Consider the following 14638-nt stretch of genomic DNA (forward strand, 5'->3'; position numbering starts at 1 on the left):
ATCAGGCTCTAGCTCCACAGACAATTCATTGTTTGTATTAGTCTTTAGGAAAAATATGACCGCATTCTCCTTTAATAGCAGTGTTACACAATAAATATGCAACACCTGAGCTGTGCAGTTACCTTAAAATAATGCATATCTGCTGACCATTTAGTAGCAACGATCATCTGTGGCCATCATTTCATATAGCCTACAGATATTTAATTAAAATGACTTAAATCTAAGTGATCCCTCCAACATGTAAGACTGTTTGCTCCCCTAGAGGTGAAATAAACACCGCAGATGTCCACTGTCCACCTGCTGAACGCTGCAAAACATAGCAACATCCCCTGCAGCTACACACCCACACACACACACCCACACAGAAGGTGGCCTGCTGCTCCAGGTAGTCTTGTAGCCTGGTTCTTGTAGCTCCATCTGGCAAAGACAGTGTGACTATAACGACAGGAAAGAGGGACGAGGAGGAGAGAGGAAGGAGGAGAGAAGGGATGAGAGGTTGGCAGAGCAGAAAGACAAGGACAGAGTGGAAGCTCAGAACGGTGAAGCTGCTCTTATCTTCTTTTTGTGTTCATGGCTGCATTTCCTTTCTGCTCCTCTAGACTGTGCAGGCTGTGGCGAGGAGATCAAACAGGGTCAGTCTCTGCTGGCTCTGGAGAGACAGTGGCACGTCAGTTGCTTTAAATGCCGAACATGCGGCTGTGCACTCACTGGAGAGTACATCAGCAAGTAGGTGACTTAATCCCCCATATGTTCAGTCTCTGCTGTAGTTATGTTTGAGCCAATAGCAACTATTTTCTCTCTAATATCTGAAGCTATCTATGTGACCAGTGTGCTTTAAGAAAGTTACTTACTCTTCTTGTGGCAAATCATAGAAAAGTATGATTTTTTTTTCACCATCACCTGTGTTTATCCATTATTATTTGCAAGAAAATAACCGACAATTATACCATCAGCCTTTGAATCAACTAGACGCAGTATTACTTAGAAGTCACAATGAAAAGCTTTGTTTTTGCTCCAGTTGATTCATGTGTCCGACTCTTATATCAAAAAACGGATAAATAATAGTGGAACAGTTGCTCAAAGCCAGCAGGGGAATTCAAAGTGAAACTTTTATTTTTGCCCTGTCAGGGACGGGATACCTTACTGTGAGGCTGACTACCACACTCAGTTTGGGATCAGGTGTGACAGTTGTAACAGGTACATCAGCGGCAGAGTACTTGAGGTGAGTGTGTTTTTCCACGTGTTGGTATGTGTGTACGCTTAAAGACAGATGGGAAAAAGAGGGAAAATGTGCATATTTTTTGTCTGTGTGTGTCTTTATGGAGGAAAGCGTGGGTTTTTATGTGCCTGTATGCCAGTTTCTGTGTGTGTCCGTCTATAAAAAGCTGCGAAAAAACGCAGCTGTCCCTCCTTAAATGACTGAAGTGTTGACTGACGACGAAGCAGCTTTGCAAAACCAACAAAGCGACACTCTTCCATCTCCTCTCCTATTCATTCTGTTCCATTTCTTATCGCGCCTCTCTTCATTCCTCTTCCTTTTTTTTCTATTTCTTATCACCACTTTGTTCTGGTTTCCTCATTTGTGTCATCCGCTGTAGTCTCTCTCTGCTTTTTCTATTTCCTCTCACGTTTCCTTTCCTTTCCTGTTCTCCTCCTCTAGGCTGGAGGGAAGCGGTATCACCCCAGCTGTGCCAGGTGTGCCCGATGTCACATGATGTTCCTGGAAGGAGAGGAAATGTACCTTACAGGTGAGTGAGGGTGGAGGAGAGGAGGGGAGTGCCTGACAAATTGTACAATATATCTAAAACCAATAGAATTCATTTTTGGTTTTGTGATACAAATGGGCTTCTGCATATATACAGCTTACAGGCCTAAAGATTGAATTAGATGAACCCTGAAATTATCCAGATGGCCTGTGTGTGCACTTGTGTGTGTGTGTGTGTGTGTGTGTGTGTGTGTGTGTGTGTGTGTGTGTGTGTGTGTGTGTGTGTGTGTGTGTGTGTGTGTGTGTGTGTGTGTGTGTGTGTGTGTGTGTGTGTGTGTGTCACAGAGTTAGAAAGCTGTAGAATATATATGGTCACCTGATAAGTGACTGCTTTTAACAAAGCCCTGTTATATAGCTCATTGATCTCACATATACCACTCTTTACCACAATCAGTGGAAAAGACACACAAATGCACACACTGTCCCCCAGCTGATGTTTTCTTCGTACACACAAGGGTTGGAGTCAATTACCACTCAACCTTCGCCTCTGCTGTGTCCATTACTCTGCGCTGCCCCTGACACAATTAATCTGAATGAAACCGACTTCGCCGGAGGTTTAAATTTAATCCTCCAGGAGATTCTGTGCTACAAATAGATAATAGTAATTAAAGTTAATAAGATCATTCATGCAATCAAATAGGTTGACATGGGGACGCTGGCAAACCTTATTGACCATGTGGGACAAACCTGTATTTAAATGCATTTCGCTTAAATACCAACCAAATGTCCTACAAATTACTACAATTATTTTTAGGAGGAAATGCACAGTAATGTTGGCCATAATATGTATATGCATATAATTTACTATCGTTAAATGGCATCAATATGTGCCCGTTAGCCATACCTCAACCACAATAAAGCTTAAATATGTATGCTTTATATTGTAGGAAGAAAGAAAAATGTTGGCTGTGAATATTTTGTTAATATATACAATGTCAACATGTCTGATATGTTGGAGAAAACATGATGTTAATGCAAATGAGATGCACATGAACAAACTGTACTGAAGGAGATATGGTTGTGTAAACAGGCCACACATGAAAATAAGAGCGCTGCAATTCTAAACTGCACAAATGTTTCCTTCAGATAAGGGTGAAATGGAAGAAGAAATTCAAATAGTGCATATACATATAATTGAATCCAGATTAAATGTAGAGCTACTGTACCGTTACATGTGGCTGACACACAGACTCGCCACACAAGTCGACACCTCCTGTTTCACCCCATTGACATTCTGCTGCTCACCTGCTCACAACCAACAATAAAACTAAGAATTTGCATATTGTAACTAAAGTCTGTCTGTGTATAAATCTATGCCTGGGAATATATGCAAGCTTCATTTTTCCGTGCATACCAGTGAATCTGCCTGCACATTTGTGTGTCTGCATGTGAATGAAGGTGTGTGTTTGCTTGTGTGCTGAGCTCCGGAGAGCTGCCCCAAGGTTACATGCACTCCTTTTGATGACTTCAGACATGTAGGACGGCTGAGCAATCACCCTCGTGAGGCACACTAAATTACAACACATGCACACACAACACATGCGCACACACATGCAATCAATCTCATGATGCATGCCTGGAATAAGAAGTTGTGTGTGTACGTGTGTGCGTGTGAGTGCGTGCGTGCTGGAGGTGGGGAGTGGAGAACTTTTGAATGTTTAATCTCTAATAATGGATCAATGTTTTCTCAGTTGTGTTCTCATTATTCAGCATTTTACAAACACCTGGTGACGTTAGCGTGATGCTGTATAATTGCTTTTTTTCCGTTCTAAAGAAATATAAAACATAGGACAAGCACATCAAGGCCACCAAATGTATTTTTACTTAAGATGGAATTCAGATGTCTCATTGATTCTCATCTATTATCTCTATTCTGTATATCTATCTATCTATCTCTGATGTTATCAGGTCATTTTCTTTCAGACTAATGGTTTCAGGTCGAGTCAATCAGAAACTGATTGTAGCTTAAGTGCATATATGCACTTTACCTCTTTTCTTACTCTCTCAGTAAAGTCTATGTAAAAAAAAAAAGGGCAACAGACATCAGGAGGTTTAAAGAATGGAAGTAATCATTGTACATATCTGACTAGTAACATTAGTCTTGTGTATGCTGTGTCTCATGGCAGCATGATTCAGCAGAAAGCAAAACTCCTGAGGCCATTTAAATATCTGCCGCTTTATAGCATCAGAATTTCAAATGACACAAGCATAAATGTCAATATTGCTTCCCTAGATTTCACAGGCTGCATTCATCCCCTTTGAATATAACATGATAAGGAGGCCAGTTCCGTCCGCTGACCTCATTTTGCATAAAGTTAATAAAACAGTAAATAATGAAAGTCAGTCCAAACATAGCTGAGCCTTCATTCCTAAATGAGAAGGACTCAGGAGTTACAGTTGAATGATTATTTTGAGACAAATTTCAGGCAGCTAATTTTCTCAGAACTGATGTGCAGCGCTGTGGTTTTGGATTGAATTCCTTTTCTCTGCACCGTTTAGATTCTCCTCATCCAGGAGATAAAGGATCTCACGTCCAAGGCCATACATCTGTTCGGCAGCAGAGTTGAGGAGCGTGGGTGGGACGGGGGTGCACTGAATCACCACGCATGGTTCCTTACTACAGTATTGATTTTGTGTGTGGGTGTGTGTGTGTTCGTAGTCTTTGTGCCTCTGTGTATCTGTGCGTGTGTGTGTGTGTGTGTGTGTGTGTGTGCAGGTCAGATTTATGATGTTGATAGTAGTTGTATATTAGAGTCATGATCAGCTAACTGAGTCCATTCGGTTCCTGCATTGCCCCAAGGCCTGTGTGTATGTGTGTGTTCAAAGGGGATATATTACTGTCATTACCACTATCCGCTCCACATGCATATAGCATCCTGACATTAGTGATTTAGTATTATGAATACGATCTCAGAGCGTCCATTCATTCCCTCTTTATCTTTGCTCGAAAGTAAAATTTCATCTTCCTTGTTTCTGTTCGCTCTCTTCTTTTAGGCAACCTCATGTTATTGTTCAATTCAGTTCAATTTAAAAAAACATTATTTGGGAGTTGACTGTTATAGCACAATGCTGTCAAAGCAGTGGTTCTGTTTAGCATATGTGTATGCACAGGGTATGCAATAAATGTTCATTTTTAGATGAAAAAAAAACTCTCTTTATGTCTTTTTCTTTCTTGCTCACTGTCTTTTTTTAACACAAGGATCCATGATTTGGGCTATATTTCTCTTTTGAGTCATTAAGTTAGAACTTAATTGCGCTTTATTGTTTTGAGCTAATGGAAGCATGCTAACCGGCTCACAGTGTCATTGCTAACGTTATGATGTATAGCAAGTCTGATGTTTACCATGATCACAATCTTAACTAGCATTCATCGAAAAGTCAAAAATACATGTTATCCTCCTAGCTGTAGAGCTTCTTATCAATCTAGATTGTCTTGGTGTGAGTTGGAGATATCAGCCGTAGGTATGTCTGACTTCTCTCATGTACATATATAATATAATGGGACTATATGGCAGCTTGTGGTGCTCAAAGAAAATACATTTGAAAAACTGAATAGCAATGTCTCTTTCAAAAAATCCTGACCCAGTTAATCAGGTTAATCCTTAGTCCTTTGTCCAAAAGTGTTGGACAAAACGAAAAGTTAAGATATCACCAACGCTATTCAAATTAAAAGGTCATGAATGTTTGTACCCAATTTTATAGCAATCCATGTTGTTGTCAAATAGTTGTTGAGACATTCACTCAAAAACACAAATGTAGGAGCCATGGTGGCACTAGAGGAAAAGTCAGTGGATCCCCAAAGTTGGTAGGATTCATCATCTGCGGACCATGAATTTCTGAGAATTTCATTGCAATCCATGTAATAGTTGTTAAGATGTTTCTGTCCAGAACAAAATGGTGGACTGACATCACTTAAACCACTCCGCTAAGCATGGCTAAAAACTCTCTGTCTCTCTCTCTCTCTGTCTCTTTCTCTCTCTATCTCTCTCTCTCTGTCTTCCTCCATGTTTATTTGTGTGGAGGAGACAAGAAGACTTACATCCTCTGTCCTCAGACCAGACAAACTGCCTCCACAGCATCATGCGCTGCCTCCTGTGTGTGTGTGTGTTGTTTGATGTCGATACACTTGAGAGAGGCTGATCTCCTCTCATAGGATCCCATAAAACTCTATGGCAGCTGCCCACACAGTAAACAAAATAAACTGAGCTAAAATTGTGTGTGTGTTTGTGTGCAGGTTCAGAGGTTTGGCACCCCATGTGTAAAGAAGCAGCTCGGCTGGAGAAAAAACTGAGGGTGAGCAATACTCAAAATACCCACAAACCTCTGCCATTTCTCTCTACTTCTGTTTCTGCCCTCTCTTTGTTTCTCTCTGTGTCTGAAATGTCTCATTCAAATGTTTTTTGCATTATAAGAAACTAACTAAGACAAGGCTCTCCAGATAAATGCAATATTGTTTTTTATCTTGCTTTTTGATTTACTACATGCAGTCTTATCCTTATCCAAAGCTGTACAATCTTCTCATCTTCTTTCATTCTTTAAACACAAAAAAGGATATGCACAAACTCAACTAAAATGTTGAATGAATAAAACTTGTAACCCCTTTTAATGCTAAATAATACTCAATAAGTTGTTGTTTTGCAGTTCATTCGCACCCTTTCAAATAAAGTCTTACCCAAGATTTTTTATAACAAACTGCTGTTGCTAATGCCGAGTTCCCACTACATATATGGTGCTTGAGCGCTATTCAAGAACTGAGACTCAAGCCGAGAGGCTCGCTGACACATCACAGACACATTGAAGATAACTAGCATGCTAAATATCTGTACTTGTTGGGGAGTCTGTCAGGTAGCTACAGCCAATGAGAGCACGGGACACGGGTTAAAGGAAACCCTGGATGAGGTTTCACCTGCAACAATAGGAACTTTACTGTATGCGTTCTATTTGCAACAAGAACCAAAGCTGTTATTGCACCAAAGGTGTTGGATGTTGACATGAATAAACACAACACAGTGGCTGTTCTACGTAAGGGAAATAGTAAAGACATGTGGAACCAGGCTATTAGGTGAACATGTGTGCCAACGAGCATGACTTCGCCCGTGTCACTTCTCAAGGTTTTTCTTGTCAAAACGTAGTTTGGAGATCTCATCAGGGATTGCTCCCAATGAAATGATGATTTCGTAGTGTGCGTCCCCCTTTCCCAGGTCAGTCATGTAGTTTGAAAACCAGAACAACTTAAAAACTCACGATTTTAGCAAGAATCAAATTCCAGCAAGTACTTATGTGTTGTTGTTGTTGTTGTTGTTGTTGTTGTTGTTGTTGTTGTTGTTGTTGTTGTTGATGATTAGTTGTGTTAGTTAGAGTCTGATGGTGGCACCTTGCATGGTAGCCCTGTCATCAGTGTGTGAATGGGTGAATAATATGTAATATACTACTGATTGTAAGTCGCTTTGGATAAAAGCGTCTGCTAAATGACTGTAATGTAATGTAATGTAATGATTATACAACTTAACAATATAATTACATGTTGTTGAACTGCCTATGTTTGTGCTAACTTTACTTCGACCTCAGGCTTGCTCTGACTCTCTTACATCTGTCCTACCAGCTGAGACGCACTTCTGAGACGGCGTCCATTTCTCCTCCAGGCTCGTCTCCTCTCCTCGGCTCCCCTCACCGGCTCATCTGTGTAAGTACCGCCGTCGCCATGGTTATGCCAACAATGCTATGGTTACGCCCTCAGCTGTCACAGCTCTCAATCAAAATATAACAGACAGTGACAGAAGCACAAAGAGTCCCTGAAAGCCCTTTTTGTCTCTGTATCTATCTCTGAGAAGACTTTCTGGCTTGTTTGTCTTGCCAATCGTCTGTCCCCCTGCTTCACCGTATGTCCCTTAATACTGGGGTATCTTCAGCTCCTTAAAGCCTTAGTTATGGGTCCACACTCAATTTAAGAACCTTAAATTCATTTCTTTTGACGATTCTTATGGGAGATTGGTTTTAAGCTGATTTAAATTGTCATTAAACATGCCATCAGGTAATTTGATGATCATCACACCTCCCTGTATTTTCTGTTTGTCCATTTTGCTTATATACATTTATACAATGTTTTATTTGTGACTGTTTCCATTTCCTCTCTGTCTCTCTCTCTGTCTCACGGTCTCTCACTCTCTTCCAGTCTAAAGCTGAGGTTTTGGACTATAAGCAGCTGGCAGCTCTGCCCAGGGTCAAAGCCATATATGACATCCAGAGGCCTGACATCATTCCTTATCAGGCCGACCATGCACACTCACACCTCTCAGATGACACTCTGGAGCGATACAGCTGCGGACAGGTACACAAACACACACACACACACACACACACACACACACACACACACACACACACACACACACACACACACACACACACACACACACACACACACACACGCACTCAATCGATCATGAAAGTTACAGTGGGCTATTCTGAGTTACATTTTTTCTGACAAAAAGTCAGATGGAAGGAAATTGACCAATAATTGCTGTTGTCATAGTGATAAAAAATATCTTTTTTTCTTCTCATCCAGTCATTGGGCTCCTTATCACCATATTCTCATGTAAGTATTCCATCCAACAGTTTTATTCCAGAGGTTTGTTTTAAGGCAATAGCTGTACTTTGAAACAACAAAATTGAAGGAAAGTTTGCAGATTTATAAACTGTAAAGTTGATTGCTGTGGATCAACTATCTGCAGCAAGGATCAACACCAATGGGCCGAACATGAGCCATATTACATCACTTTTATTGTCAATTCCAGTGTTTCAGCACTATCGGTTGGGAGCGTTCAGTCACAGTGGGCCACCAACTCGTTTTTTAGCGCCACATCAACTCCTACCTTATGTTTCGTGTTGGGAATAAACTCCCCATTAAGTCATTTTTGCACATATCCGTATTTGTGTAAATTAGGACAGAGCGAGGCTAGCTGTTTCCCTCTGTTTTCAGTCTTTATGCTCAGCTTAGTTAAGCTAACCAGCTACCATCTGCGCATCTTCATAAATAGCATACAGATATGAGGGTGGTATCTGTTGCACTTCTCATCTAACTGTTGGCATAAAAGTGAATGACCGATAAGCAATGTCAAACTATTCTTTAAAGTATTTCTGCTTCGTAATAAATTAAAGTTCTCTGTGTGTGTGTGTGTGTGTGTGTGTGTGTGTGTGTGTGTGTGTGTGTGTCTCTCTCTCTTTCTCTCTCTCTTTTCTGTCTCTATCTCTCTCTCTCTCTCTCTCTCTCTCTCTCTCTCTCTCTTTCTTTCCTTTTATATCCAGGATCTCTTGGATGGTGTGGAGTTGAGAACGAGGCGTTCCTCCAGCTCCGCTTACACTGATTCCCCTGCACACAGTCGCCACGGCGGCTCCCCACTTCATTATTATCTCCCTGGTAATGTGCCCACTCAAGCAGAGACACACGTACCACGCACACATATGCACAGAGAGAGTACGAGGTCCCAACTGGAAAGGCCGACTAGCTCTTTGAGTGGGTGCGACAGGGTGCCATGTCCCGTTCCAGCAGCACCCCTGACACAAAAACATCCACGCTCACATACATGTAATTCTTCAGGTTTTCTGTCTGTCTGTCTGTTTGGGGTTTGGGGCCATTCTGTTGCTCATGCTTTGGTTTCCCTCGCTGTGATTGGCTGCGCTGGCTGCAGGCAGTGAGAGTGGCAGGAGTTCACCCTGTTACAGTCTGCCTGAGCCCCGGTGTACCACACCCACCACCAACTCCATCCAAGCCCCCAAGCATTTCCATGTACCAGGTAGGCCGTAATGCTGACCTGTTTACTAACCTGAAATTGCCCAAATCAGATCGTAACCAACCAACCCTCCAAATATTTAATCATACTGAGAGCCCAAACTCAGTAATCCTTAAATGTATTTAAAGACCTTGACCCACATCCTAACCCCCCTGATCAACAGTAGATACCTCCTAACAGACATACAACCTCATTCCCAGTGAGCCTTTAACCTGACCATGGTAACATGACATTTTGATCAGCATTATTATAAATGCTGAAGTTAGTTGTTGACAAAAAATGTATTAATACATCACCATTTTTCAAGCAAAACTGCCAAACGTGGGAATTTGCTGCTTTCACCGTTTTTTATATTTGGAACATACAGTATTTGAATTTTTGAATGAACTAAAGAAACAAAATTATTTTGGGTTGTGGGAAATTGTGGCTGGTGTTTTTCCCTTTTAGCTTTATATTTTATATAGATTCATCAATAATGAAAAATAGTCCTGATTTGATTTTCGATGCCTTACAAAATTCCCCACACAATCTCAGCAAGTTGAAATCATCCATCTGTAGAAAAGCAAATTCATTGAGCTCCAGCAGGGAGTCTGTCTGATTTGTCTTACTGATCTAGAACTCTTGTATGAGCGCTTTAATGTAACAACTAATACCAGTTCATTTTATTTAAACACTTCATCAACCCTCCATGTTATCAAGTTAAGGCCTCTCTCCTCCCTGAATGTTTCTCTCTGTCTTTGTTCCCTTCCCTTTTAAAAGGCCTCCTCATCCCAAGCTGTGCATTTGGTTTCCCTCCATCATTTCCTCCTCCTGCCTTTAGTCTATTTCTCCCTGCATGTTCCCTCTCTCCTGTTTTTCCGAGGCTGTTATTCCTTGCCAGCCTCTGCGACATCACTCCCTTCATGCTCTTCAACAAGGAGCAAAATGTATTTGGTAGATGCTTTTATACAAAGTGCCTCACAGTATCATGAGTGCTTACAAATTTAGCATGGATGCCCCGTTGGGAGTCGGACCTCTAACTTTGGCAGATTTACTGGCACGCTCTGTGCAGAATTTGGAAACATTTCTTTATGTTTTTTGGCTGAAACTGTTTAATTACAGCTCCTGACACAAATTATTTAGAATTTACTGTAATGTGATATAGTGCTCTTCCAGCACTCAAAGCTGAGTGATTATATAGAATAATCCACCAAACGAGAGCTACAAGGTACCACATGCTCCTCTCATTTCTAAGTTTCTCCCTCTTCTCCCCTTTATCTTTTCCTCTGCCTCTCCCTTTAGCCCTCTATCCACCCTTCAACTGCTCTCCTCCCTCTTCTTTATTCCTTTGCCATCTGCTGCTCTTTCCAGTAATAAGCCTGTGAATCTGTATTAATCAGTCTAGATGCACAGCACTGTCGCCGCCGTAGCAGTTTATCACCGGTGCTGTCAGCTTTACGGTTAAGGAGACTGTAAATGTATACAACTGATTTGGAGGGACGGGATAAGTAAGGAAATCCAGATTCCTCTCCTCTCCCTCTTACCTTTGCTCTCCACACTTAATCTCTTGTTGCTTCTGTTCTCAGCTTCTGAGGAAACCAACATCTACAGGAAACCCCCCATCTATAAAAGAAAAGGTTAGTGGATTCCTCACAATGTTGGGCTTTTATAGCTTTTGTTAGGCTGTCTACCTGTCAGTCAGTTGCTTGTCAATGCCTTCTCAGTATGAATCATGCTTCTGTTTGTCTGACTTAATGCATCTGTTAGAGAAAATGAAACATCTAACATCTGGTGACATTCAGTTCTCAAAAGAAAAGTAGTCAGAGGAAGTGAAAGCATTTTGTCTACAAGCCTGCAACGGCTTGATGCAGCCACTGTGTTTGTATTATTATGTCTGCTCTTAAGTTGAATGTTAACCAACTGGCAGGTTGAAACCATTTTGATTTGAATTTGGAAGAAAAATGTCCGTTCACAGCTCCCAGCTTCTCAAATGTGAGGATTTGCTGCTATTTTTATATTTTCGAGATCAAATATCTTTGAATTGTATGCAGATTTTTATTATATTGAAGTTGTATGTAAAAGCTAATTAGTCAGCATATATTGAAGGATAGAGATCAATTTAATGTTAGTTCAGACTGTAACAGCCATATGACGGCTTGGATTTGACTACTGGATTACATTTGTTGCTGCTACAAAAGGTTTTTGATGTGTAAATGTTATGACTGTTGTTGTGTGCTTGAAACTCTGGGACAATAAGTAAGCGTTAAACTGTTTATTTGATGTTGAGTGGATTTGTGAGTAATCTTCTTATTTTAAAGTGAATGCATATTGGAATTGCAAGTAGAAACATCTCAAAGCATCTTCCATACTGTGTAGTAAAGTTGCAGCCAAGAGGCCTAAATAGAAATAGAAATTTGCCATTACACAAATAGTTAGTTATAGCCCTAAACACCACGTACAGTACGATCAACAGTTAACTTACACTGACTATTATCACTGGGGAGGCTTCATATCAGCCCCCATACTTCCCTTGATAAGGAGAGTGTATCTGTTTTGATGTGACCAATCCATATTTAACGTCAATGTCATAAACTTCAGTTTTTCTGCTGCAACGAACACAGTGGGCCACCTGCTCAGTTTTAGCACCATAGGAATCGCTGACCTTATGTTACATTTAAATAAAATAATTCCAGAGTTTCAGGCGGTGACATTTTTAAATTTGGTAAAACAAGAGGACTGGATCAGATCAGAAATCGGAAGAGTTGAGGTATCTTAATGGGAGAGAAAAAGTTAGATTGATGATTCACCACACATCACGTCCCCCATTGTCTGTGGAATAAACACATTACTGTGACCTGACTTGACTTAAAACTAAACTCCAGCTGAGAGTTTGGGTACTCTTAGCAACACTAGAGGCGAGATCACATATTCAATTGATGTTCCAAAAGGTGAAGTAAAACTGAGAGAAGCAGCGCCAAATACACTGAGTGTGTAGGTGATCCATCAGTGCTCAGATGGCGGGTACGACAGACTTACAGTTCCTCTGAAACACCTCTGGATGATTTATGCTGAGCTGCAAAGTGCTGACAAAACTCTCTCCTCAGTGTGAGCAGGCAATCCGTGGATGAATTTGAATTTACAGCACGAATCATTGATAGAGTAGTTTTCATATTAAGGCAAAGTACCATAATCGGGGATATATGCTGTATATATTCAGTACCATATTGTATGTCATGGTCAAAACTTGCTGCAGCTCAAAAACAAACTTTTTAGAGCTACTAGAGGAGGTGATTGGTTACATTACCAGACGCAAGAACTGAGAAAGAAAGCAAGAGTTTGTGGAAAGCAGATTTAGTGTAAAAATAATTTCACATGAAGGGTTTTACGTTTTGTTTTGGTTCCTTTTAATGCTTCTGTCTGTTTTAAATGTAAAAATATTAACAGGATTGGGCTGCAGGAGGCTGCCTCGGCCGGAGACATGCATGACATTTGCCCATGAAAACTTGATGAATGCATTTGTCTATGTTTAATAAAGATCTTTTTTAAATGACCTCGTCAGCAGGCGCGGTGTCTCACAGGGACACCACGCCGGCTTTGTTGTTTTTCTTGTCCAGTGGAAGTTTGGACCGTCCAAAGACTAAAAGTCACAATCATGCATCCACAGCATCAATCAAAATATGACCTTTGTTATATGTCACCCCCACTTGCTCTTTTCTCTTTCTAACAAAAGCCACAAAAAACCCCTTCAACAATTTTCTCCGAGTTATTGCATCCTTTCATCCTCGCATGGAAATCATCACCTTGACAACTTTGCTTGCTTACTGGAAGTTGTGCTTCATATCCCATCGCATCTTCTCTGACCTCCTTTCCGTTCTCTCTTCCCTTGCTTTTGATGCCTTCTCCTCCTCCCTTCCTCCCCCCTGCTGAGCCCCCTCCCCTCTCTGTAAGTAAATGCGCTCCTTTGTCCGTCTTGTTTCTCCCGTGCGCACACACAAAAAAGACACAAAAACCTCAGTGAATCATTTTAGAGACCAACAATAAACAAATAAACAAATCCACTTATGTTGAAGCAAAACCTGTTTTAGCATTCTGCCGTCTTGTTATTTAAAGCATGTAAATCAGAAATGCTTGTGGTAAAAAAGGCTTTGTGATAACAAATTATGTTCAGGAATTCTGCGATTTATCTCTCTCTCTTTCTCTGATCGTCTCTCCCTCAGACATGTCTGCCTCACCAACAGTCATTAAGAGTAAGACCAATGAGAACCTCCTCAATTCCAGTGGCCTTTCCACCTCCAACTGTAACAGCATTTATCACCCGGACTCCAACTATTACCCATATACGGGCTCTCCAAAAGGTACTGCTCCCTCTCATTCTGAAACACACGCTTCTGCACAAACACATGCTTAAAAACCTGTATTTACTCTTCCCATCTCTCTCTGCCTTTTTATTTCCTCCATTTCTCTCTCCAGTCTCCAGGGTGAGGAGGTTTTCGTCCGGAGGACAGGAGGATGGATGGAATCACAATATAAACAAGGTAAGGAAGACAATCTCCTGCTTCTCCCTTTTAGATTTTAAGTGTGTGTGTGTTAATATTTAATGAGCTATTTAATTAAATGCTACTGTCCCAACCTCACCAGCTGGACATGATGCAGAAAGAGGCTCTTCTCTCCTTCTATCATTTCTTATTCATCCCTCTATCCTTCCAAACAACAACCATTGTCTTTCCTTGTCTCATTCTGCTTTATTCCTCCACCTTCTATCGAACGATGCATCCGTCCCACTCAATTAACTCTTATTGCTCCATCTATCTCCATTTTACCACCTTTTTTCCTTGCCCCTTTATTTAACCCATCCTTCTATTCCTCCCCTCTACTCTCTTTTCCCTTTCCCTCTCCCTCCCTCCCCACAGGGAATTGGCAGGATGATCCTGAAGGAGGAGATGAAAGCGCGATCGGCTTGTCACGACAATGACCAGTGGGGGAGCAGACGTGGTTCTCGCTGTAGCAGCAAGGAGGCGCTGAACAATCTGGAATACAGCTCCCTCAATGGCTGTAAGTCTTTGTTTGTGAGTGTGTGTCATATTTGTCAGTCAGGGTTGGATCT

General features: G+C 41.2%; 1 protein-coding gene across 1 annotated transcript in view; it reads left to right on the forward strand.

Annotated features, from left to right (window-relative positions):
* Nucleotides 1–14638, forward strand: part of LOC129113505 (actin-binding LIM protein 3-like) — a 39052-nt gene that overhangs the window by 18523 nt on the left and 5891 nt on the right. Inside the window, exons 5-17 of the mRNA XM_054625837.1 lie at nt 600–726; nt 1129–1222; nt 1661–1748; nt 6000–6058; nt 7368–7448; nt 7938–8093; nt 8331–8360; nt 9071–9182; nt 9454–9558; nt 11121–11171; nt 13752–13889; nt 14005–14069; nt 14445–14586. Of these exons, the coding sequence (XP_054481812.1) occupies nt 600–726; nt 1129–1222; nt 1661–1748; nt 6000–6058; nt 7368–7448; nt 7938–8093; nt 8331–8360; nt 9071–9182; nt 9454–9558; nt 11121–11171; nt 13752–13889; nt 14005–14069; nt 14445–14586 (1248 nt within the window). The remainder of the gene's footprint in view (nt 1–599; nt 727–1128; nt 1223–1660; nt 1749–5999; nt 6059–7367; nt 7449–7937; nt 8094–8330; nt 8361–9070; nt 9183–9453; nt 9559–11120; nt 11172–13751; nt 13890–14004; nt 14070–14444; nt 14587–14638) is intronic.

Source organism: Anoplopoma fimbria, chromosome 24, assembly GCF_027596085.1.
Source record: "Anoplopoma fimbria isolate UVic2021 breed Golden Eagle Sablefish chromosome 24, Afim_UVic_2022, whole genome shotgun sequence".
NCBI classification, from domain to species: Eukaryota; Metazoa; Chordata; class Actinopteri; order Perciformes; family Anoplopomatidae; genus Anoplopoma; species Anoplopoma fimbria.